The sequence below is a fragment of the Colobus angolensis genome, unplaced genomic scaffold (genome assembly GCF_000951035.1).
Source record: "Colobus angolensis palliatus isolate OR3802 unplaced genomic scaffold, Cang.pa_1.0 Scaffold36, whole genome shotgun sequence".
In the NCBI taxonomy this organism is placed as follows: domain Eukaryota; kingdom Metazoa; phylum Chordata; class Mammalia; order Primates; family Cercopithecidae; genus Colobus; species Colobus angolensis.
The window spans coordinates 5,460,951-5,483,672 of NW_012116932.1; the positions used below are offsets into that span (position 1 = coordinate 5,460,951).

Consider the following 22,722-nt stretch of genomic DNA (forward strand, 5'->3'; position numbering starts at 1 on the left):
GGCCTGACCCAAGGACTTCACAGTCTGGTTGAGGAGTCCTGGGCCCTGCCTGGCAGAGCCCCCATGCCAGCTGGGAAGGGCAGAATCACCTGCAGGGCAGTTAGGATGTGAGCTGGGGTATGGGGGCTCATCCTCAGAGTGGTGGAGGCTAGAGGTCAGCTAGGATGGAGCCATCAGGAAACATCGCCAGGGATGTGGACTGATTTGGGTAATTCCCAAGGCCATGCTTATTTGCAGCATCAGTGAAAAGATGGTGAGAAAGCCCTGTACAATGGGACAAATGAGAGAAGTTCTCATTGTTCCTTTACGTTCCATCCCTGCCCTGACTAGTGCATAAATGGAGCTTTGAAATCTGTCCTCAGCCTGTGCTTCAGGTGGAAACCCGCCATGCTAGCAGATGCGTGGGCTAGCAGGTGTGGTTGGTGTGCAGACACAGTCTTGCCCTCACTCCACCTCTGGCCCTCATTGACATTGCCCTCCCCATTCCCCTGCCCCCATCCAGAGAGCTCCTTACTGTCCCTGAGTGATTAGACAAAGACACTAAGGAGTCTGTCTAACCCATCCTCCTCCAGGCCAAGGGCCTCTGCATTCTCCACGCATGGCCAACTTTGACCCAGCCATCTCAAGACCAATATTGTACCTTTATTGGAATGAATCACAGCAGAGCTCCCGCAGAAGGGGGGCCATTTTTTTTAATGTCAAGGGCTGGTCCGGGAGCAGGACTGATCCTGCCCCACAGACTGAACTGGGCCTGGAATCTGTGGCCTGGAATCCATGACCCCATACTTGGCCACTCAATTCCAACCCAAGATGGTCTGGGGGCCTGGACCTCGGGGAGCCTGAATGTTTGCTTCCTCTTTATTGCTCCAAGGCAGGTTTGGAGACAGGGTATGGGTCCAATCTCAGGATCTGGGCATTGAGAACGACGTTTTTGGCCGCTTCCTCAGACATATCATCAGATGACGTATCCTCAATCGTCATGTCCTTGACATTATTCCTGAAAGAGCCATCAGAGGATAAGTCCAGGGCCACATCTTTCCAGAAGCTGAGAAAAGCAGCGGCTTGTGCCTTCAGCAGCACCCAACCCTGCGTTCCCAAGAGGTGAGCCTTTCTCACTCCGGCAGGTCCCCAGTCGAGCTTTGCCAGGAGCCTCCAGGATCAGGCCTGCTCCAGCTCCCAACCCTCGCGAGACCCTTCTCTTTCCTGTGTCTTTGAAGTTGGTCCACCATCTTCACTGCTAGCATTTACTGAGCACTTGCCACATGCCAGACCCTGTGCCAGCTGCTTTATGTAGGTTTAATCCTCTCAAAAAAACCCATGGGGGATGGCTGGGCTACATGGCCTTACCTCTCTGTGCCCCAGTGTTCTCATCTGTAAAATGGGGATAGTGATAGGACCTACCTTGCATTTGATTGTTTTGAGGATAGAGAGAGATAAGGTATGCATAGAACAGGGTCTAACACATAGCAAATGCTCAATACATCTTAGCTATTGTTATTACTCTGTTCTCATTCCACTTTGCAAATGAAGAAACTGAGTCTCAGAGGTATGAGGTAACTTCTCCACGCACACACTAGGAGGTTGCGGCACATGGAATCTGTGCCCATAACCACTATCTGCTCTCCCTGTGCGGCGCTGAACTTCCTCTCTCTACAGGAGGGCAAGTTTCTATCCATCCTTCAAAGCCCTACTCAGATGTCACTGTGACATTTTCCCCGACTCCCCAAATGAACATTCTTCCCTTGTTAGGTTCCTATAGATCCTGTACATCCCACTGTCAGAGTCCGCTAGCAGTAGCTGTTTGCATTATCTGTCTTCACATAAGCTATGGCTTTCTCAAGGGTGGGGAGTGCTGACCTCTGACCTTTGACAGTCAAGCCCTGGCACAGTGCCTAGCATGTGTGATTCGAATGAGAGCAGGGCGGGAGGGCAGGAGGAAGATGGTAGGGAGGAGGGCAGAGAAAGGCCAGAGGCAGTGACTCCTGTGGCACAGAGCAGAGGACACTCTAGGGCCTTGGCAACTTCTGCTTCATACTGCTGCTCGGGTCCCCTCAGGTCCAGGGAGAGCATGTTCATTGGCCCAAATCCCAGAAGGGATGGTTCTGCCAATCATGACAAGTCTTTTCCAGGGAACACTTGGGAGATCAGAGGCCAGAAGTGCCCACGGAGGTGTTGGGTAGAGCCCAGTTCCCAAATGGGGTCCTGGGCTGCTGGGGCCAAGAGGCCAGAGTCCTTCATCAAGACTGGGTTTTTTATGAGGAACTAGGAGTTCAGACAGGAAAAGAGATGTACTCAGAGTTGGTTCCAAGCCAGTCCTCTGTCCCTGGGAGGAGAGGGAGCCTCTGGGAGGAGTGCCCCTGGAGGGTATGCCCAAAAGCAATGCCCCCATCCAGACAGGCAGGCAGGGGCAAGGAAAGGAGATGACATGGCCCAGCCCGGGTCAGGAGGGGCAGCAAGATGGGAGCTGGCAGAGGCTGGGTGGGCAGCAGCCAGAGGAGCAGGGAGACTGCTGCAGACATGGCAGCCTTCGGATCACAGGCTCTCTGGCAGAGGAGCGGGGATGGACAATGCTCCACATGCTCTCTGTACCAAGGCTTCAGAGCCAGGCCCCGTGCTGGCACAGCCCAGGAGGCTCCCACACCTACCTCATCTGTGGGGAGTGGTCCAGGCTGTCGAAGAGGGGCTGATTTCGCGTTTCCGGTAGCAGGAAGGAGAGGGAAAAGGCCACGATGGCTAAGACGCAGCAGAGAAAGATGGGCAGGAGGGAGTGGGTCTGGTTGATGATTGTCAGGGACAAGATGGCTCCAGCCGCCGAGGCCAGAAACACCAGCCCCAGACCTCTTGCCCTGAAAGTGGAGGTGAGAGCTCCTCTGAGAGGTCTGTCGGGTTCAGAGGCTGGGCCAGGCCAGCAGCTACATGAAACCCCACACCCTCCAGTCTCCACCCTGTCCCGTCCTCACTGTGTGATTCCAAGTAGACAATAATTTCTTCTGGGCCTCTTCAAGGGAGATGAGGAGGGGGAGAGGCAGAAACCATGCAGCATTGTGTGGAAGTGCAGGGAGAGGACACAGGCAGTGATGCCAGCCAGGCAGGAAGACAGTGATGCCAGCCAGGCAGGAAGACAGTGCTCCCATCACCAACCTCAGGGAAGGATCTGAGCCTCCGAGTGGCCCAAACACTTTGCAGGCAGTGAGTGCAAGGCAGGGGCTGGAGTCAGGCTGCCTGGGTCCAAATCCCAGCTCTGCTGCTTGCTCTGTCTGCCCTTAATCAAGTGCCTTCATCTATCTGGTCTTGCATCTGAAATAGGGTTAGCGATGGCATTTGAGGGATTTTCTGGGGTGTTTAAATGAGATCACTTATGTAAACTGTTTAGCACAGTGCTTGTCACCAGGTGAATGCTTGTCTTACTTGCTGCATTAATCTTGTCATTGTCAGTCCCTGCCCATGCCGCCATGGCCCCCTCGCCCACCAGACCCCATACCTGAGCTCGGTGGGGAGGAGCTCGGCAGTGTAGAGGAAGAACACAGTGACAGTGGCGGCCAGGCTGAACTCTCCAAGTGTGAGCACCAAGATCGTCATGGATTTCAGCTCTGTGGCCAGACAACGTGGCCGCCTGAGTCTGAGGCCATCCTCCCCTGGGGCGGGTGAAGGAGGCCCGCCCATCAGCCCTCCCTTGACCCCTCCTAGAAGGCATCTGAACAGCCTTCCCCACCACCTGCCCAGCTGGCCAGCAGGCTCAGGCATTCCATCAGAGGAGGGGCAAGCTGTCAGAGGCCCAGTCGGTCCAGAAGGCAGGACATTTGCAGTGCAGAGTTGGTCAGCAGGGGTGGGGAGGTCCCCTGGGACCCCCATGGCCTCTCAGGCCACTGTCTCCCATGCTACACCCAACACCCCCATCTCTGCCTCCAAGGCTGTGTCTTCGTTCCACCTCCTCACCCAACTGCAGCTTCCTCACCCCACTGGGGATCCACTCAGGGCCAGGCCTGTGTCCTCTGGGTTGGAACCCCTGCTCAGGGCTGTACCACCAGGGCTCTGCAAGGTGGTCAGAGTAAGGGGGTGTTTGGTTCCTGGGGCCTGAATGGCTGGGATAGGTCCCAAACATTCCAGGATGTTTTCTGGCCAGCTAGACAGGCACAATGAAGGGGAAACTGGAGAAAGCCCATTCCTCAGACCTGGTGAAGCTGGGGCTTCAGCCCCTGCCTGCCTGCCTGGCAGCCTCTGCAGGACCCTGCCCCAGCCTCACTCCCGTTCCAGTCCTGGCTTTTCTTGTCTCTGGGATGAAATCAGAGATCCAGTTTTATCTACTGGGGAGTCCATTCCTAGTTTCTCTCACACTTCTGAGTTTACATATTTCTGCTTGACTCAGCGTAGACCCGCATTTTTAAAAACCACCAGGCAACAGACATTCAATAATAAATTTGTTTCCACATTTTGTGTTACCCAATCTACACTGCCAGCATCTGGGAGTGGAAAGGTCTTAATCCAGACACACACAATTCCAGCCCTGGAGAAAAGGAGGGAACCCCTCCAGCAGGCCCGGATCTAGCCTCCGCTGCCCTCGCTGGACTGTGAAAAGGCTCCGCAGGCAGTCATTCTAAGTGCGTGTGCTGCACAGATCGCTCCAGCTCTAGGACCTGTGGCATATCCACTGTTTAGGGCTCTTTGAGATTCTGAAGATAACACCAGCCCTTCCTGTTTCCTTTTCTAGTGCTAAGCCCGCAGGAACGCAGCACTCAGCCCCTCTGGAAAGGAGGGGCCTCCATACAAGAGCTGTTCCTGAGTGCTGAGCCCCACATTACACTCAATTTTCAGTGGGCAGGTTATTCCTGGTGAAGCTACAGAGAACAACAGGCATTTCCCAGTCAAAGGGGCTACAGATGACAGGTGGGCCTGGGCAGCAGTTGAAGGAATATTTTTGCTATCATCTATTCACATGCAACCATTAGACCTACTTCTAAGGTGGATTGGAATCTGGTGGAAGAAGGCTGCTGCCTGCTGTCCTCTGGAAAGTACACCCTCCTTCCTCAGGCCTCTGAGAGAGTGTGGGTGCCCTGTCTGGGAGACCCCACCCAGGAAGGGCAGTGCTCCAGGGATTGGAGGTGCTGGGGCCTCTGTGGGGTGGGTGGGCTATAGGTGCAGGTGGCTAATTCCCAGGGTGTCTAGGTGGCCGGCCAGGGCAGGTGGCAGTGGGGAGGGGTTTTGAGAAGCAGGAAGGCTGTGGGCAACCCACAGGGGAAGGATGAGCTGTACCTTCAGAGAGGAAAAGGAGAAGCAAGCACCAGATGATGGTTTGGAGGAGAGTCACAGCCAGGCTCCACTTCCTCCCAATCTGCTGGAGGAGAAAGATGCAGCACAGCCGGGCAGACACCTCCATGATGCTGGGGACCACATGTCTGAAGTGGACGCTCACTCCCAGCTCTCTCATTCTCAGGCTCAACGTAAAATAGGTGTAACTGACGGTAAACCTGGATGAAGCCAGGAGGCACGTGCGCGTGCATACACACACACACACACACACACACACACACACACGGAGCCAGGAATAAAGACAGAGGCAGAGCAGCAAGGGTCAGGGTAGGAACTGAGGAGAGAAATAAGCACCTTGGGCTGCCTCCCCTGCAGCCTGACCATTCCCATCCTCTCCCTAAAGTTTCCAGCCTGCGCACCTGTTTGCAGTCCCTGCCAGCGAGCCCTGGATACTCACCACACGCAGCTCATCACCAAGATCACCTTGCAGAGCTGCCTATTCTTACAGAAGTCCAGGACAGAGGCCTGAGTCACCTTCTTTCTGGGCAGCTGCACCTACAGAACAAGCAGAACCAGTCAGAGGCAGAGCCAAGACCCCAGCTTGCTCCCCAGCCCCACAGCACCCACAAGGCCTGCCTGTCCCTGAAAGTGCCAGCTGGCGTCTGGCCTTCCCTGGCAGGGTTCAATTTTGCTGTCACCATTGTCCTTAAGAAGAGGACTGGGGGCACCCTCTGGACCAATGTCCCACCTGAAGGGATGAGGAGGGAAGGGGCCCTTCCACAGCCCACTGCTCCGGCCCCACTCCTGGCTGGAAGCCCTTTACCTCGTCCAGCAGATTTGAAGGAATGGTCTTCTTGTTCACACTTGCAGCGTAGCACAGCATCTGCTTGGCCTCCTTCACCTTCCCTTTCATCATCAGCCACCGTGGGGACTCCGGGAGAATCCTGCGTGGCCAGCCCCTCTCTTATCTCATTGTTCTATGATGCCCAGAGACCCCTGCTGACCCTCTCGTGGCCTCATCTGTGGCCATCCTGTGCCAGCATGAGGTGATTCGGATGTCGGGGCCTTGAAGGCCACCACTGACCTTGAGCTGCGCTCTGCTCCTCCCTGGCAGTCAGGCCTTCCCCTGTCTAAGCCTCACGTGGCCTCCACTGCTGCTAATTGACACCCTGACCACTGGCTGCCTCTGTCTCCAGCCTCCTTGATTTGCCCTCGGTTATCACCGAGAGCTCCCTCCTTTTCTATCTAGGGGGGCCATCCCTATCTGCTCAGGCACGCTGAGGGCTCCGACCTCCACGCCACAGCCTCCTGTAGAGCTCCCATGCTTTTAGTTGGGATTTCTCCTGTTCCCTGTCTCCCCAACAGCCTGAGGAGTGTGAGGGGGCAGGACCCCGGGTCTGATCCCAGTGCCCAGCACTCTGCCTGGGTGAATGGAGGGGTGAGTGAAGGTCTCTACTCTGTCCCATCTCTCCCCTGCCACATCTCTATTGCCTTTGACCTCAGAATAAGTCCTCTCTGTTTTTTCCCATCCTCTCAGGCTGTCAGAATCCACACAGATTGGCATAAAAAGCTCTTACATGTGAAAAATAATGGTGCTCGGTGCCCTTGTATATATAGTCTTGTTTAATCTTCATCCAAACCTGGACCTAGTGTGATTATCCCCATTTTACTCCCAGGCTCGAGGAGTAAAGGCTTGCCCAAGAACACAGAGGCAGAGATATGTACTTGGGGACTGGTACAGCCTCAGTCCCCTAAGGTGGTATTTGATAAAACTATGCCTGCTAATTTCTTACACCACCACTCCCTCCCTGACCACGATTCTGGCTGGTTGCCATAAACACACACTCAAGACACTAGAGACAACTTCATTCCTTATACCTGCCCTGCTCCTCCTCTCTCCCAGCAGGGTTCAGCAATCAGTCATCATTTTCCACTCTAAGGCTGTCGAACTCTCCTAAAGAAAGTCATTAAACTGAGACTTCTTCAAAAAGATGGGGGATTGGCCTCATGTCCACTGAAAAAACAGGAATAAAAAAAGGATACCAACTCTGAAGGACAAAGAGAATGGGAGGGAGGACACAACGGGAGAGATGTAACAAATGCACTGAAGAGGTCATGAACAGAATGTTGACACAAATATGGACAATAAAGACATTCTGATGAGGTCTCAGATGCAAATGAGGAACCATTAGAAACTGGAGAAATGGCAATCCTGGCTACAAAATGGCAAAGAACTTGGCTGAACTGTATTCATGCCCTAGTGTTTGTGAAAGAAGGAACTCATAAGTGATGAAATAGGACATTTGGTGGAAGAAGTCTCTAAGCAAAGTGCTGAGGGTGTGGTATGGCTTCTCTTGACTACTTACAGTAAAATGTGAGAAGAGAGAAACAAATTAGAATTTATCATTAAAAGGGAAGCAGAACTTAAAGATTTGTCAAATGCTCATGTTAGCCATGTTGTTGATTCATTTTCCATGAATAACAAAGCGTGTTTGGGAGAAAACACCAAGGATGTGGCCAAGCTACTGTTTGATAAGGAGGCTAGTACAAATCAGCAGAACTATCCATGAAGACACTAAAAGAATAACCCCAAAGATACATTAAAGATCATTGGTACTGCCCCTCCTATCACAGGCCCAGAAAGCCAAAGCCTAGGGGACATAACTATGTCAAAAGAGGGACCTTGAGCACCCATAGCACATTGGTGCTCATTGCTAACAGCCTACCCATAGAGGCTGGAAATCCAGTTCATGGAAGGGACAGGGTCTTGAATCTCTCCTCCTCCTCACTCCCCATACAGCTCTCATCTACTCAAGCTAGGCAAAGGGGAGTCCAAGAGAACTCCTTAGATAGATGAGGGGACTGCCTTTTAAAAAGGACATCTACCATCCCACTCTGGCTGGAACTTACTAATTCAGAAACATGGGGGCTTGCGCTGGTATTCCAGACAGTAAGAGAGATTATAGGAGAGTTAATATGTGTCACCTGGAGTTTGAGGGCCTACATAAACCCAGAGAATGATGCCCATCTCTTATCTGGGTATAATGAAGGCGGGAGGTTGAATGGAGCAGCCCACCACAACAGGGTGGCGGCTGGGGAACAGTGGGGTTTTTTGGCCAAGTGGACCCTGCTGTCTTAAAGGCACCCCATGTGCTAGGATGAGGAGACCCCTGCACAAAGAGGCTGTGGGGTAAACTGCCAGGGACAGGAGCTGAGGGAGGTTACAAACAGAGCACTGGGAGCATTAGGAAATTCCAGTGCTCAGAAGACCCACGAATGGACCCGAGAGTGATGGCATTTGAATATCTACCCTACAGAGGACCCTGAGAGACTATAATAGCCCCTGCCATGTCAGTCTTTGGTCTATTTTATCTGATGTCCCTATCCCATGCCTAGAACCTGGAAAATCAGAACAAGAAGATAGGAGGAAGAACAATAGGTCAGAACAGACCTCATCCCCCTTGGCCACTATCCTGAGCGAGGAGGCAGGAAAAAGCTGTGGATCTGACGTAAGATTAAAGTTTTTAATTGAACTGGACTGAATCTTTTTTTTTTTTTTTTGAAACAGGGTCTCACTCTTCTGCCCAGGCTAGAGTGCAGTGATGCAATCATAACTCACTGCAGCCATGATCTCCTGGGCTCAAGTGATCCTCCACCTCAGCCTCCCAAGTAGCTGGGACTACAAGTGTGTGCCACCAGGTCTGGCTAATTTTAAAATTTTGTGTAGAGGCAGGGTCTTGCTGTGTTGCCCAGGCTGGTCTCAAACTCCTAACCTCAAGTGCTCCTCCCACCTCAGCCTCCCAAAGTGTTGGGATTACAGGCATGAGCCACTGCTTCCAGCACCCATGCTGTTAACCCCATCTTTTATCATCCTTACTACATATGGTACAGTTAAAATGCAGGGGCTTTGGAGACAGCCCCTGAGTTCAAATCCCAGGTGCCCCACTTTCTAGCTGTGTGATGTTGGACAAATTATTTCCACCCTCAGAAGCCTCGGTTCTCCCTCCTCCCCACATCCCATGACATGTGAGTAGCATACTTCTTCTAGAGGGGTCAAGATTAAATGTAATAATGTCAGGATTAAATATGATCATTGTTTCATGCAGAATTGCCTAACCCCTCACACGTGGGTTCTTTCAGCTTCTTCTCACCTCCCTCTCGGCCTTCTCTTTTGTCCCTCTCTTTTCCCCACCTGCCCAAGGTTAGCTGTGGCATCTCACTTTTGTTCTCAACCCTTATTCCTCCAAGTTTTGCCCCATCAGTTGTCCTCTCCCAGCTTCAATCTCGTAGGTTCCTGTCTGTGACTCCCCTACATTCAAAACATCTGATACTCTTCCCTGACTCTGTCTTAGTTGCCCGTGTAAATCATCCCTTTCTCCCTCTTTCTATGGAAGTCATCTCCTGGCTGAATTTCTTCTGCTCCTAGTCACTCCTTAACCCTCTGCCACTGCAGTGAAGCCACCTCAAGAAGGTCACCAAGGCTGGCAGACCCTTTCCCAGCCTCACCCCTCTTGCCTTCAACACTGACCCTTCCCTTGTCCTTAAACCCTTGGCCTTCAACACTCTTCCTTCTGGTTTTCTGACCACCTCTCTGACATCTCTTTGAGGGTCTTCTCTGGGTCGGGGAGGAGATTAATGCTGAGGTTCAGAGGCTCTGCCCTTGGTGCCTTCCTATCTCATCCCATCCACAGGCACTTTCTCCCAGGGGAAATCCCACCCATTCCCACAGTTTCAAGGACCCTCCACTCTCATCGACATCCAGACCATCAGACCCAGCCCTGTACATGCCCTGTACTCGCTTGCTCACCAGATATAGGAGATGAGGGGGACCGCAAGTACCCCACCCACCAGAAACAGCAGCCGCCAGTGGGGAAGACTGTAGGCGATCCCCGTCAGCAACATGGCCCCAACAGCGAAAAAGCAGTGCTCCAGGATAATGGCGTGGGCCCGGTGCTCGCCCACTAACCACTCAGTGGCTGTGCAGAAGCCAAGAGGACAAAACCATGGTCACTTCAGGGTCCCCAGGGCTGCCCGTGCATTCAGCCTTCCTGGGTATCCCCACCTCCTCTGGACAGTTGAGGTCAGGCAAAGCTTCTTCTGCTTGTCTCTGCACTGGGTCCAGAGACAGCCCCTCAGAGCCTGGTAGAGCACTTCTGTTCCCGCCAGGGCACACCCTTGTCTCCTAATCATACACATAGCTTCCTTCCCACTCCACCTGGCTGCTCCCTCTGCACACCCCCTGTCTGACCATGTGTCTCTCATAGAAAAGACACAATACCAGACACGTGGCCTGACACATGGTCAGGCAAGGAACCACTGTCCTTGTCTTTGTTCTGAGTGTATTCGTGCTTTGGCCACCTAGGCCTAAGGATCCCAATGAGAAGAGGTTCTCCTGCCAGGAAACCCCAAGCAACTAGGCAGCTGCAGCTACAAGGCTGCACTGGGTGCTTTAGTATCTCATAGGCTTGGGTTGAAGTCCCAGCTTCTTCACTTAGTTGCTGTGTGACCCTGTGTAAGTTGGTTAACTTCCCTGAGGCTCAAGAGTCCTCCTCAGCTGAAGGAGTAATAGAATACTGCCTGCTGAAGAGAGTCGCATCAGGAGCAAATGAGACAATGCATATAAAGGGCTTAGCAGCTGCCTGGCTCTTCTTCTTAGCAGCTACCTGGTTCTTTCTTCTTCTTCTCCTTCTCTTTCTTCTTCTCCTCCTCCTCCTCTTCCTCCTCCTCTACCTCCTCCTCCTGCCCCTTTTTTTCTTTTCTTCTTCTTTCTTCTTTCCTTCTTCTCCTCCTCCTCCTCTTCCTCCTCCTCTACCTCCTCCTCCTGCCCCTTTTTTTCTTTTCTTCTTCTTTCTTCTTTCCTTCTTCTCCTCCTCCTCCTCCTTCTTCTTCTTCTTCTTTTTTTTTTTGCATGGCCTTTCTTAAGGGCTCAATAAATGTAACTCATGGGGCTTGGGGGTATGCAAGGAGTGTGCGGTGGAAGGTGTGGGGTATGAGGGAGTTAGGAAAGAGATGAAGGTGGAAGGGCAGTCAGGGTACTGATTCTCTGGCATCTCCAGGCAGCCAGGAATGGAGATCCCTTCCACTTCTGCCTATCCAATTAGGGCCCTGACTCTATGTCCTGTGGGCTCCCAGCAGGTGCTCACGCCACCACACACCTGCCACGCCCTCTTGCAGCCATGCTACGCCCCCTTGCCATCTGGCTATGACGTCACGCCCCCTGCCACTACTTCCCCTTGTCACCCGCCTATGCCACCATGTCCCTGTGACACCCCGCCCTGCCCCATTGAGGCCCAGTCTCACCCAGAGAAATGCTGCTGATGACGTAGCCCACCACTGACTGCGAGATGCCAAAGCGAAATAACAAATACAGGTGAAAGCTGTTCACGAAGGCTGTCCCAAAGCCGAAGATGATCAGCCCCAGCAGTGACAGCAGGATGGCAGGGTAGCGGCCCATCCTACAGGCGTCAAAGGGAGGCTGCACCAAGCGCCGGGATCTCCCTGGCTGGCCCCAGCCTGATATACCTGGGCCAGGCCCTGAGCCATCCATGGGTCCCTGGAGAACCCCCATCCTCACCTCCCTCAGCCTGACACACTCCAACCCTGAATGCCCATGAGGAGGAGGTGGGATGGCTTGGGGGCCAGCAGAAACTCCTGGGGTCTCACTTGTCAGTTATGAGCCCGAAGATGAGAGAGCCTATCAGGGGTCCTGCCATGAACATGATATGTGCAGTGTCCTTCTTCGTCTCCGCGCCACATACCAAGTCAAACTGTGGGTCAGACACAGGGATTGGCCACGGGCGCCCACCTTTGGGTCTGGAGACTGAGCCTCATCCCAGGGTGGAACCTATAGGCCAAGGAGACCTGGGGTAGGGGCAGGTAACTGTGTGCAGCGTGCCTCAGCTGTTGCCTCTGCTCTGTTACCTCTGCAACCCCTCTGGCACCTGCTCCACCCTGAGAGCTGGGCCTGGAGAGAGTGACCAGAGGCACAGGCCAAGATGTGTGGGGGGGCAGGGGGTAACTGAGCAAAGGTAGGAATCAGTGCAGACCCTTTCCCAAAGGCAGATGCCAGGCCCATCCTGCAGATTCATGCTAGTGTGGTCTGTGTTGTAAAGGGCCTAGATTGCAGCTCGGGTGGGGAAGCCCCGTACAAATGCCTGATCAAAGCTGCTTCTTTCCCCGAGCCCCACTTTTTGTGAGTTCTAAGGTCAGAGCCACAACTACAGGAGCGATTTCTTGGACAGATGGAAGGAAACCTTGCCATGCAGCACCCATCTCTACCCCAAATGTACTCTACAGATAGGCAGGGCCAGCACTGGGCAGCAGGAATCCTAATTTTCTGCCCAGGCCCTGCCTCTGCAGGGTGACTTCAGGCCAATGGCTTCCTGTCTCTGAGCCTCAGTTTCCCCACCTGTTCAGTGAGGGTGGGAGGCACAACTCTGAGCCTGTAGGGTAGTTACAGACAACCCATGACACGACATACCTCATTGATCAGCGATCTCTTCTTAGCGTCAGGATAGATCCACCCATCTCGGCATTTGTCTGTGTCGTTGAGGCCAAAGTGGATGATAGAATCCAGATTCCAAGGCACAGGAAGGTACATGAGGCACATCAGGAAACTGCCGTTGGGTGCTCGGGGTATGGTCAGATTCAGCTGCTCAGCTTCAGACAGGTTGGGGCCCACTGCCAGGATCCAGCTGGTGTTGCAATACGGCTTTTGGGCTGTGAACACGAAGTAGTCAGCAAACATGAAGAAGGCTGACATGATGCTGGGGATAAAGGTGAGGGCCACTAGCCTCTGCTGGAATGTGCCAAATTCCCCCACTGCATCCAGGAGGTTGGCAAACTTGTCATCCTGCTTGGTGTGGTCAGCCCTCAATCTGCGTAACAGCATCTCCGGAGACCAGGAATGTGGATGCCCTGCTGCCTCATGCTGGTTCAAGTTCCTGGAAGCATCCTGGGATCTGAGCTCTTCCTTGAAGTTGTCTTCTCCTGCCATCTGTCCAAAGAAAGGGTGCAGCTCAGTCTCTGCTGACACCACTTCCTGAACATCGGAGACCAGCATGGGAGCCACTGACCAGGAACTGGCCTCTGGCTGGAAGCAATATGGATTCCAACCTTGATATTCTCAGTGGCTCCCTCCCTTACTTTCTTAGTTAACATGATTTATTCCCCACTGGCCTAACCATCCTGGAGTTTTAGTGTAATTAAGATTTTTAATGTTTTAGAAAATGCTGTGCTTCTGTTGTCATGAAGGTCTGACTAATTCTGAGGAACTCTCCTTCAACTTCCCCATAACTCAGACTTCTTGTTTACACACACACTGAGACACCAATGGTCTGGCAAAAGGTAGGAGAGGTCTCCAGGGACCTTTTCTTCAAAATGAAACAAAGATCTGCATCGGCAGTGGCCAGGAGCTGGGCCCGAGGTGGGGCTGGAAGCCTGGGCCACAGAGATGGGGCGCCAAGGCTGGTGCGGTGGTGAGGTGGTGCAGCATGGAGCCAAACTGGAAAGACAGGTGGGCGGAAGGAGGAGGGTGAGCAGTACTGACTGTGAGCATATTACCTTGCAACAGCAGCAAGGAGAGGAAACTAAGCTTAAAACTCTGTTTTGAGCCAAAACTCTCAGAAGGGGTAACAGTTCCTGGTGCGGGGCACCCCTTGGCTCAGAGCAGAGGCAGAAGCGAGCCTTCTCTGAAGGAAAATTTCTTCAAGTTGATTCTGCAAGACTTTCACAGATGTACATCAAGCAAAGAGATTACAGCTTGAGAAGACAAGCCACTCTAAGAGTCAACAGAACCCAGAAACCACAGACTTTTAGACTGCAGATGTTGAAACTGTCAGATACAAAATTTAGAACAGCTATTGTATGAACTTTTTAAGGATTTAAAGGTTGTAATTACAAAAATGAACTTACAACAACAATCAGGAAAAAGCAGACACTTTTGGAAGGAAGATTAGGAACTTTCAAAAATGAAAGCTTGTTGAATGACAAATTGATGTTGAGATAAAAACACTAAGAGAAAAGTTAAACAGATTTGACACAAAGAATCAGTGAACTGGAATAAACTGCTGAAATGTGAGAGAGAGGTAAGGAGGCTTGGTAGATAGAAGATTTAACATGTATCAAATTGGAACTCCACAAGGAAAAATGGAGATGAAATAAAAACAATACGTTTTCTAAAACTTTTAAAACAAATTCTTAGATCCAGGAAACGCAACTTATCTCAGGCAAGATAAATAAAAAAGAAAACCATGGCTAGACACATTGCCGTGAAGCTGCAGGGCACCAATGACAAAGAAAAGATCTTGAAAATCAGCTGGAGAGAAGACAGGCCACTGACTAATGAACAGCCTCAGCAGTCTCCTGTTAGAAGCAGGCGCAGGCGGGTAGATCACTTGAGCCCAGGGGTTCAAGACCAGCCTAGACAATATAGTGAAACTCCATCTCTACAACAATATACAAAAAAAAATTAGCCAGGCTTGGTGGCATGTGCCTGTAGTCGCAGCTACTCAGGAGGCTGGGAGGTTAAGGCTGCAGTGACCCATGGTCACACCACCGCACTCCAGCCTGGGTAACAGAGAGAGACCCTGTCTCAAAACAAGAAAAAAGGAAGATGAAAGTTAAGCAACAAGGAAACCAGGAGAGCAAAGAATATTTTCAAAATGTGGATGGAAAATTATAGATCACATAGAATTGTATACCCAGCAAAATTGTCTGTCAAGAACTAGGGTAAAATAAATATAATTATAGAGATAATCAGAAATTGAGAGAACACACAGTGAGAGACCTGATTTGATTGAACGTTTAAAAGATACAAAGGGTGCTGGCTTTGGCAGCACATATACTAAAATGGGAACGATGTAGAGAAGATTAGCATGACCTCTGCACAAGGATGACACACGAATTTGTAAAGTGTTCCATATTTAAATAAATAAAGACTAGAAGGAAAATGATCTCTGGAGGACAGCCGGAGATGCAATAATGAATGGGAAAAATGTAAGCAAATTCAAATACTGATTGTATTAAATAAATATAATCATTGAGATTATATTGAATCGATAGTAGAGAAGAATTTATATCTTAAGAAAAATATTGAGTCTTCTAACCCATGAGGATGGAATGAAGATAGATATAGAGATGACAGAGATAGCAATAGTTCCATATGTTTTTAAGTTAAAAAGTTAAAGAAGAAATCATGGTGGGAGTTTAAAAAGATTTATAAACGAATGATAGTAAGAACCATAACATATCAAAACTTATGGGTGGTATAAAAAGTGGTACTTGTAGGAAGTTTATAGCTTTAAGTGCTTTATAATAGAAAATCAGAAAGACTGAAAATTAATCAACTAAACAACCGTCATAAGTGGGAAAAAACACAAAAGAATAAATCTAAAGAAAGTAAAGGAAGAAGGCAGTAAAGTTAAGACAAAAATAAAGGAACTAGAAACAAAAGTATAAGAAAAAGAATCAACAAAGTTCAAAATTAGTTCCTTGAATAGATTAATAAGATAGACAAACCTTTAGTGAAATTATGTAAAAAAATAAAATAAAAAAGACAGAAGATACAAATAAGTCTTTTATATATGCATAAAGGAATATACAGATATAGCAAGACTGAAAATATAATTGGATATGAACATCAACTTTATGCCAATGAATTTAAAAACTTAGGTGAATTAAATTTCTAAAACAAAATTACTCAAAACAGATTTAAGAATAAATAGAAAGTCTTAAAAGTTCTATAATGACTAAATTAAAATAGAAGTAAAAAACCTTCCAACAAAGGAAGTCCAATTTATTTAATTTTTTTTCAGGGAATAGGCAAAGATACATACTCCCAAAGATTTTTAACTTTGATAGCACAACTAGAAAATTACAGTACAAAAAGGAAATGACAGATAAGTTTCATTCATAAAAATGGATGCAAAAAACTCTAAATACAATGTTAGTAAATCAAATTTAACAGTGCATTAAGAGAAAATATATCACAGTAAATACAATTTTATTTTATCTTTGAGACAGTGTCTCACTTGGTCACCTAGGCTAGGATGCGGTGGCACAATCTCGGCTCACAGCAGCCTTGACCTCCCAGGCGCAAGCAATCTTCCCACCTCAGCCTCCTTGAGTAGCTGAGACTACAGGTGCACCCACCACACTCAGCTAATTTTTATATTTTTTGTAGAGATGAGGTCTTGTTATGTTGCCCAGGTTGGTCTGGAACTCCTGAGCTCAAACAATCTGCCTGTCTTGGCAATCTGCCACCATGCACGGCCAGTTAAAAACAGTTTTAACCAGAAATGCAAAGATGGTTTTACTATTAGAAAATATAAATATGTATATATACATATACATATATGTATACTTTTTTTTTTGAAACAGAGTCTCACTCTTGTTGCCCAGGCTGGAGTGCAGTGGTATCATGTCAGCTCACTGCAACCTCCGCCTCCTGGGTTCAAGCAATTCTCCTGCCTCAGCCTCCCGAGTAGCTGGGATTACAGGCATGTGCCACCATGCCTGGCTAATTTTTGTATTTTTTAGTAGAGACAGGGTTTCACCATGTTGGCCAGGTTGGTCGAGACCTCGAGATGATCCGCCCACCCTGGCCTCCCAAAGTGCTGGGATTACAGCCTCCTGAGCCACTGAGCCTGGCCTAGGTAATATATAAATACTTATATTTATACAAGTAATAAATCAATACTTAACAGATCAATGGAGAAAACCATATAATCATGTTTATAGATGCAGAAAACGCATTTGATAAAATTCAACAATTTGTGATTTTTAAAGAAAAATCCTAAGAAAAGTGAGAAATTATTTGATTTAATAACAAAAAAAAAAACTCTCTCTCCCCCCAACAACAACAAAAAAATCCTGAAAAGGAAACATTAAAAGTATCCCTTTTAAAATCAGAGGGAAGACAAAGATGCTCACAATTACTTATCTGACATTACACTGGTGGCCCTAGCCAGTGCAATGAGATAAGAAAGACAAATTAAAGGCGTAAAGATTGAAAAGAAAATAAAACCCCAAAGAATCTACAGAGAATTAGAAACAATAGGAGAGCTTAGCAAGGTAGCTGCGTATAATGTGCATACATAAAAGTCAGTTGCATTTCTCCCAAAACAATTAGAAAATATAATTTGTAAAAGTATTCCATTCAATAAAAAATTCTTCAAACTCACTCAAAATTTGCGGAAATGCTAATTACAGCAATACTGTGATAATATTTCTCACCTATCACATGGGCACATTTTGTTGATGAGGCTGTGGGGAAACAAGCTCTTTCGTACATTGCTGATGGGAATGCAAACCAGCACAACCTTTCTGAAGGACAATTCGGCAATACCTGATATTAAAGAACGGATTAACCCAGACACCCTGATTTGTTTACATCTTGCACATGTTAAGAAAGGACTGCTTGAGTGATTAGTCTTTGGCTGGCTTCTGGAATTGAACTTTTGGAGTGTTCCCTCTGCTACCATTAAGAGTGTTTGGGGCCAGGTGCAGTGGCTCATGGCTATAATCCCAGCATTTGGGGAGGCTGAGGGGGGAGAATTGCTTGAGGCCAGGAGTTCAAGACCAGCCTAGGCAATATAGCGAGACCCACCCCGCATCTCTAAAGAAACAAACAAACAAAAAAAATTAGCCAGACATGGTGGAATACACTTGTAGTCCTAGCCCCTTGGGAGGTTGAGACACTCCTGATAGCTTGAGCCCAGGAGTTTAAGGCTGCACTGTGCAAGACCTTATCTCTAAAAAAATGTTTTAAAAGAGTGTTTGGCATGCTTGGAACCTTGAACCACATTGTACCAGCTTGTCTAGATAGCTTGTGCCTTATGTTGAACATTTTTCCTTCTTGGGGTCTGCAATTGGGCAATGCAGTTTCAGTCATGGAAGTTTTAGTCATGAAGGCACTGTGTAGCTTCATGTTCAACCCCCAATAACAATGCTGGGGTCTTACTCAGGGAGATTCCCTGGCAGAAAAGACTTCACACATGTTGCTGCAGTTCATTGTTGGGGGAGTAAGGGCATCCCATGTACTTTCATTGGGAGAAGATGGGAAGATTGTACCCAGTATCCTCTAGACTCCATCCACTGTGCCTTTTCCCTTTATTGACCCTGCATTGTACCCATTTGTTGTAATAAGTTGTAGCAGTGTGTATAACAACTTTTTTTTTTTTTTTGAGATGAAGTCTCGCTGTGTTCCCCAGGCTGGAGTGCAGTGGTGTGAACCTGGCTCACTTCAACCTCCACCTCCCAGGTTCAAGTGATGCTCCTGCCTCAGGCTCCCAAGGAACTGAGACAACAGGCGCACACCACCACACCCAGCTAATTTTTGTATTTTTGGTAGATATAGAGTTTTACCATATTGGCGAGGGTGGTCTTGAACTCCTGACCTTAGGTGATCCTCCCACCTTGGCCTCCCAAAATGCTGGGATTACAGGCGTGAGACAGTGCACTTGGCCCTAGAATAACTTTTGAGGCCCATAAATGCTTCTGGTGAATTGCAGAGCCTGGGGGCAGTCTTACAGACCACTGATACACCTAAAAAACTATGTAGACACTTGCTTTTTGATTTAGCAATCCCACTTTGGGAATTTACCCTGGAGATACACTTCCAACAGTAAGAAAATACATGTATACAAGGTTATTCACACTGCAGCATTGATTGTGTTGCAAAATATTGGAAAAAAACTAAATATCCATATACATAGGAGACTGGCTGAATAAACAGTGGTATAGCCACTCAGTGCAATACAAGAACTGGCGCGGTGCCTCACACCTGTAATCCCGGCACTTTGGGAGGCTGAGGCAGGAGGATTGCTTGAGCCCAGGAGTTCAACACCAGCCTGGTCAACAAAATAAGACCCCATCTCTACAAAACATAAAATAATTAACCAGGTGTAGTGATGCATGCTGTTAGTCCCAGCTACATGGGAGGCTAAAACAGGAGGGTCACTTGAGCCCAGGAGATTGAAGCTGCTGTGAGCTATGAATGCTCCACTGCACTCCAGCCTGGGTGACAGGGTGAGACTATCTCAAAAATAAAAAAGTGACATTATGCAACTGTAAAAAACAATTAGGAAAATGTCTATTCATTGATATGGACTGATTTCCAGACCATATTGGTAAGTGAAGAAAGCAAAATGCTCGAGTATCTCTAGTAAGCTGCTCTTCATGTAATAAAAGGGGATATAAGAATACACATGTATTACTCATTTGTGAAAAAAATACAGGAGAACAAGTCACAAACTAATGAGACTAATTATCTCTGAGGGTGAGTGGGTGGGAATGGGTGAAAAGAATGAGGGAATGGAATAGGGTAGACGGGATGGGAGGGGAGGGACCATTCTCCGAGTATAGCTTTTTGTGTAATTCTGATTTTAGAATCTTAGTAAGGCTTCACATACACCCCATCCCCAAAGAGGTAATTAAAACCAACCTGTACAAAGAAGTAATCCAACAGCAACAAATAAACCTAATGTGATACAAATAAACATCATAACTGCATTGAAGAGGATGGGGAAGAAAAGGACTAATCTAAGTAACCGAAAAATAGCATATTGACCACATATTGTAAAGCTAAAGATGAAAAGAACTGTACACAAGTATTGTTATCCTAGTTAGTGAATTTGTTTTTCACAGAGATGGATTTGCAGTTCTGAAACTATGTGTATACTATATTTAAGTAAATGAGTAACTATATTGTAGATAAGAGCTAGGTTTTTGTCAGAGAAAGGAGTTACAACAAAGGACAGGGGAAACTGGGCGCGGTGGCTCACACCTGTAATCCCAGCACTTTGGAGGCCAAGGCAGGTGGATCACCTGAGGTCAGGAGTTCAAAACCAGCCTAGCCAACATGGTGAAACCCCGTCTCTACTAAAAAATACAAAAATTAGCTGGATATGGTGGCACCTGCCTGTAATCCCAGCTACTCCAGAGGCTGAGGCAGGAGAATTGCTTGAACCCAGGAGGTGGAGGTAGAGGTTGCAGTGAGCTGAGATGGCACCACTGCACTCCAGCCTGGGTGACAGAGCGAGTCTCTGTCTAAAACACATGCACACACACACACACACACACACACACACACACACACACACACACACAAAAGACAGGGAAGACTAGAATGAAGACTGTGGTGTTTGGATTGGAACCAAAGATACCAGAATGAACTCATGATTGATTGATTGATAGATAGATAGATAGATGGAGTGTGCATGTCTATTTTCTAGCTCTGTCCACTAGATGGCCTAGAAAAAATAACAACTTAGTAGCAATGAGCACACCTAGTACTCAGATCTTGGTTCCTAAATAAAAGAATCAGGGTTCATTGGAGAAATGGTTGATTCCAGCATTGGAGCAGGGACAGTACAAGATGATTATAAAATATCTTGTGGTGCCAGAAAGCAAGAAAACACCCTAAAATGATGGAGGCACGTCAAAAGAACACAGGAGCCAAACTGAAGGCGTCCCCAGTGGACAAATCTGGGACAATTTTAGCAACAAAATAAATAATTATAGTAATAGGTTGTAACCCATAGAATAAATATGAGTCCATAATGATATAAATAAATAACTGACTAAGTAGTATCAAAGGGTGAGCTCTTCCTTACTGAAGAATCCCACAGTAACAAGTGTAGAAAAAATGATGAAAATACAAAAATCACCATTTGGCAAGCACCAGTTATAACTGTTACAGGCAAGAATCATTGATGAATATTAAAATTAGAGGATGAAGTTATGAGAAACAGATATTTACATAGTATCAAAGTGTGTCTCACCATAAGATACTTATCATTTACAAAGGTGAAAATGATAATTCCATAGTGAAGAAATTTGGCAGATACCATTTTAACCAAGTAATCAAAATTACAATCACCAGTAAGGGGATGTGATGACATCATACACCCCTGCATATGAGGTACTAAGGGTACAACAGCACTTCGGAGGTATTCTTGCCAGAAATACATGCCTTAATATAATCATAAGAAAACACCAAACAAGGGTGGGTGGGGAAGGGAGAGCATCAGGAAGAATAACTAACGGATGCTGGGCTTAATACTTGGGTGATGGTTTGATCCGTGCAGCAAACCACCACAGGACACATTTACCTGTGTAACAATGTGCACAGGTACCCCTGAACTTAAAAGTGGAAGAAAAAAAAAAAAACCACCACCAAACAGATTTAGGGGCATTCTACAAAATAACTGCCAAGTACTTTTCAAGTATTAAAGCATGAAGAAGGCTGAGGAACTTTCCGAGACTGTAGGAGACTAAGAAGACATTGAGAGACAGGACTAGCTGGATTTTCTAGGCCACATAAGAATCCCTAAGCCTAGCTGGGAAGGTGACCACATCCACTTAAACACGGGGCTGCAACTTAGCCCACACCCAACCAAACAGGTGGCAAAAAGAGCTCACTAAAATGCTAATTAGGCAAAAACAGGAGGTAAAGAATCATCTATCGCCTGAGAGCACAGCGGGAGGGACAATGATCAGGATATAAACCCAGGCATTCAAGCCTGCAACAGCTACCCCGTTTGGGTCCCCTCCCATTTTATGGGAGCTCTGTTTTCACTCTATAAAATCTTGCAACTGCACACTCTACTGGTCCGTGTTTGTTATCGCTCGAGTCGAGCTTTCGCTCGCTGTCCACCACTGCTGTTTGTCCTCATGGCAGACCCACCGCTGACTTCCACCCCTCCGGATCCAGCAGGGTGTCTGCTGTGCTCCTGATCCAGTGAGGTGCCCATTGCCGCTCAGGATTGGGCTAAAGGCTTGCCATTGTTCCTGCGAGGCTAAGTGCTTGGATTCATCCTAATCGAACTGAACACTAGTCGCTGGGTTCCATGGCTCTCTTCCGTGACCCACAGCTTCTAATAGAGCTGTAGCACTCATTTCATGGCCCAAGATTACATTCCTTGGAATCCGTGAGGCCAAGAACCCCAGGTCAGAGCACAAGAGGCTTGCTGCCATCTTGGAAGTGGCCCCCCACCATCTTGGGAGCTCTGGGAGCAAGGACCCCCCTGGTAACATTTTGGCGACCACAAAGGGACCTCCAAAGTGGTGAGTAATATTGGACCACTTTCACTTGCTATTCTGTCCTATCCTTCCTTAGAACTGGAGGAAAATACCGGGCACCTGTCAGCCAGTTAAAAATGATTAGCATGGCCACCAGACTTAAGAGTCAGGTGTGAGGCTGTCTGGGGAAGGGTTTTATAACAACCCCCAACCCTTCTGGGTTGGGAACATTGATCTGCCTGGAACCAGCTTCCACTTTCAATTTTCCTGGGGAATCCTGGGGCTGACTAGAGGCAGAAAGTTATTGTCCCAAACTCCTGGTCCTACAGCCAGAAGTCTCTATTCAACAGTCGCCCATGTATGTGCCCCTGCCTTTCCTTCTGACCCATACCTCCTGGGTCCCGACCACGACTTTTTTGAAAGTGTAGCCCCAAAATTCTCCTTACCTCTGAA

The 22,722-nt window shown here is 48.1% G+C and overlaps 1 protein-coding gene across 1 annotated transcript in view; it reads right to left on the reverse strand.

The window, feature by feature from the left end:
* Window positions 1–622: 622 nt before the first annotated feature.
* Window positions 623–22,722, reverse strand: part of SLC22A14 (solute carrier family 22, member 14) — a 37,232-nt gene continuing 15,132 nt past the window's right edge. The window contains exons 2-11 of the mRNA XM_011953315.1: window positions 12,728–13,243; window positions 11,911–12,014; window positions 11,548–11,702; window positions 10,055–10,223; window positions 6,071–6,191; window positions 5,705–5,802; window positions 5,251–5,465; window positions 3,482–3,635; window positions 2,646–2,846; window positions 623–997 (exon numbers count right to left, since the gene is read on the reverse strand). Coding sequence (XP_011808705.1) covers window positions 859–997; window positions 2,646–2,846; window positions 3,482–3,635; window positions 5,251–5,465; window positions 5,705–5,802; window positions 6,071–6,191; window positions 10,055–10,223; window positions 11,548–11,702; window positions 11,911–12,014; window positions 12,728–13,243 — 1,872 coding nt within the window. The 3' untranslated portion in view covers window positions 623–858. The remainder of the gene's footprint in view (window positions 998–2,645; window positions 2,847–3,481; window positions 3,636–5,250; window positions 5,466–5,704; window positions 5,803–6,070; window positions 6,192–10,054; window positions 10,224–11,547; window positions 11,703–11,910; window positions 12,015–12,727; window positions 13,244–22,722) is intronic.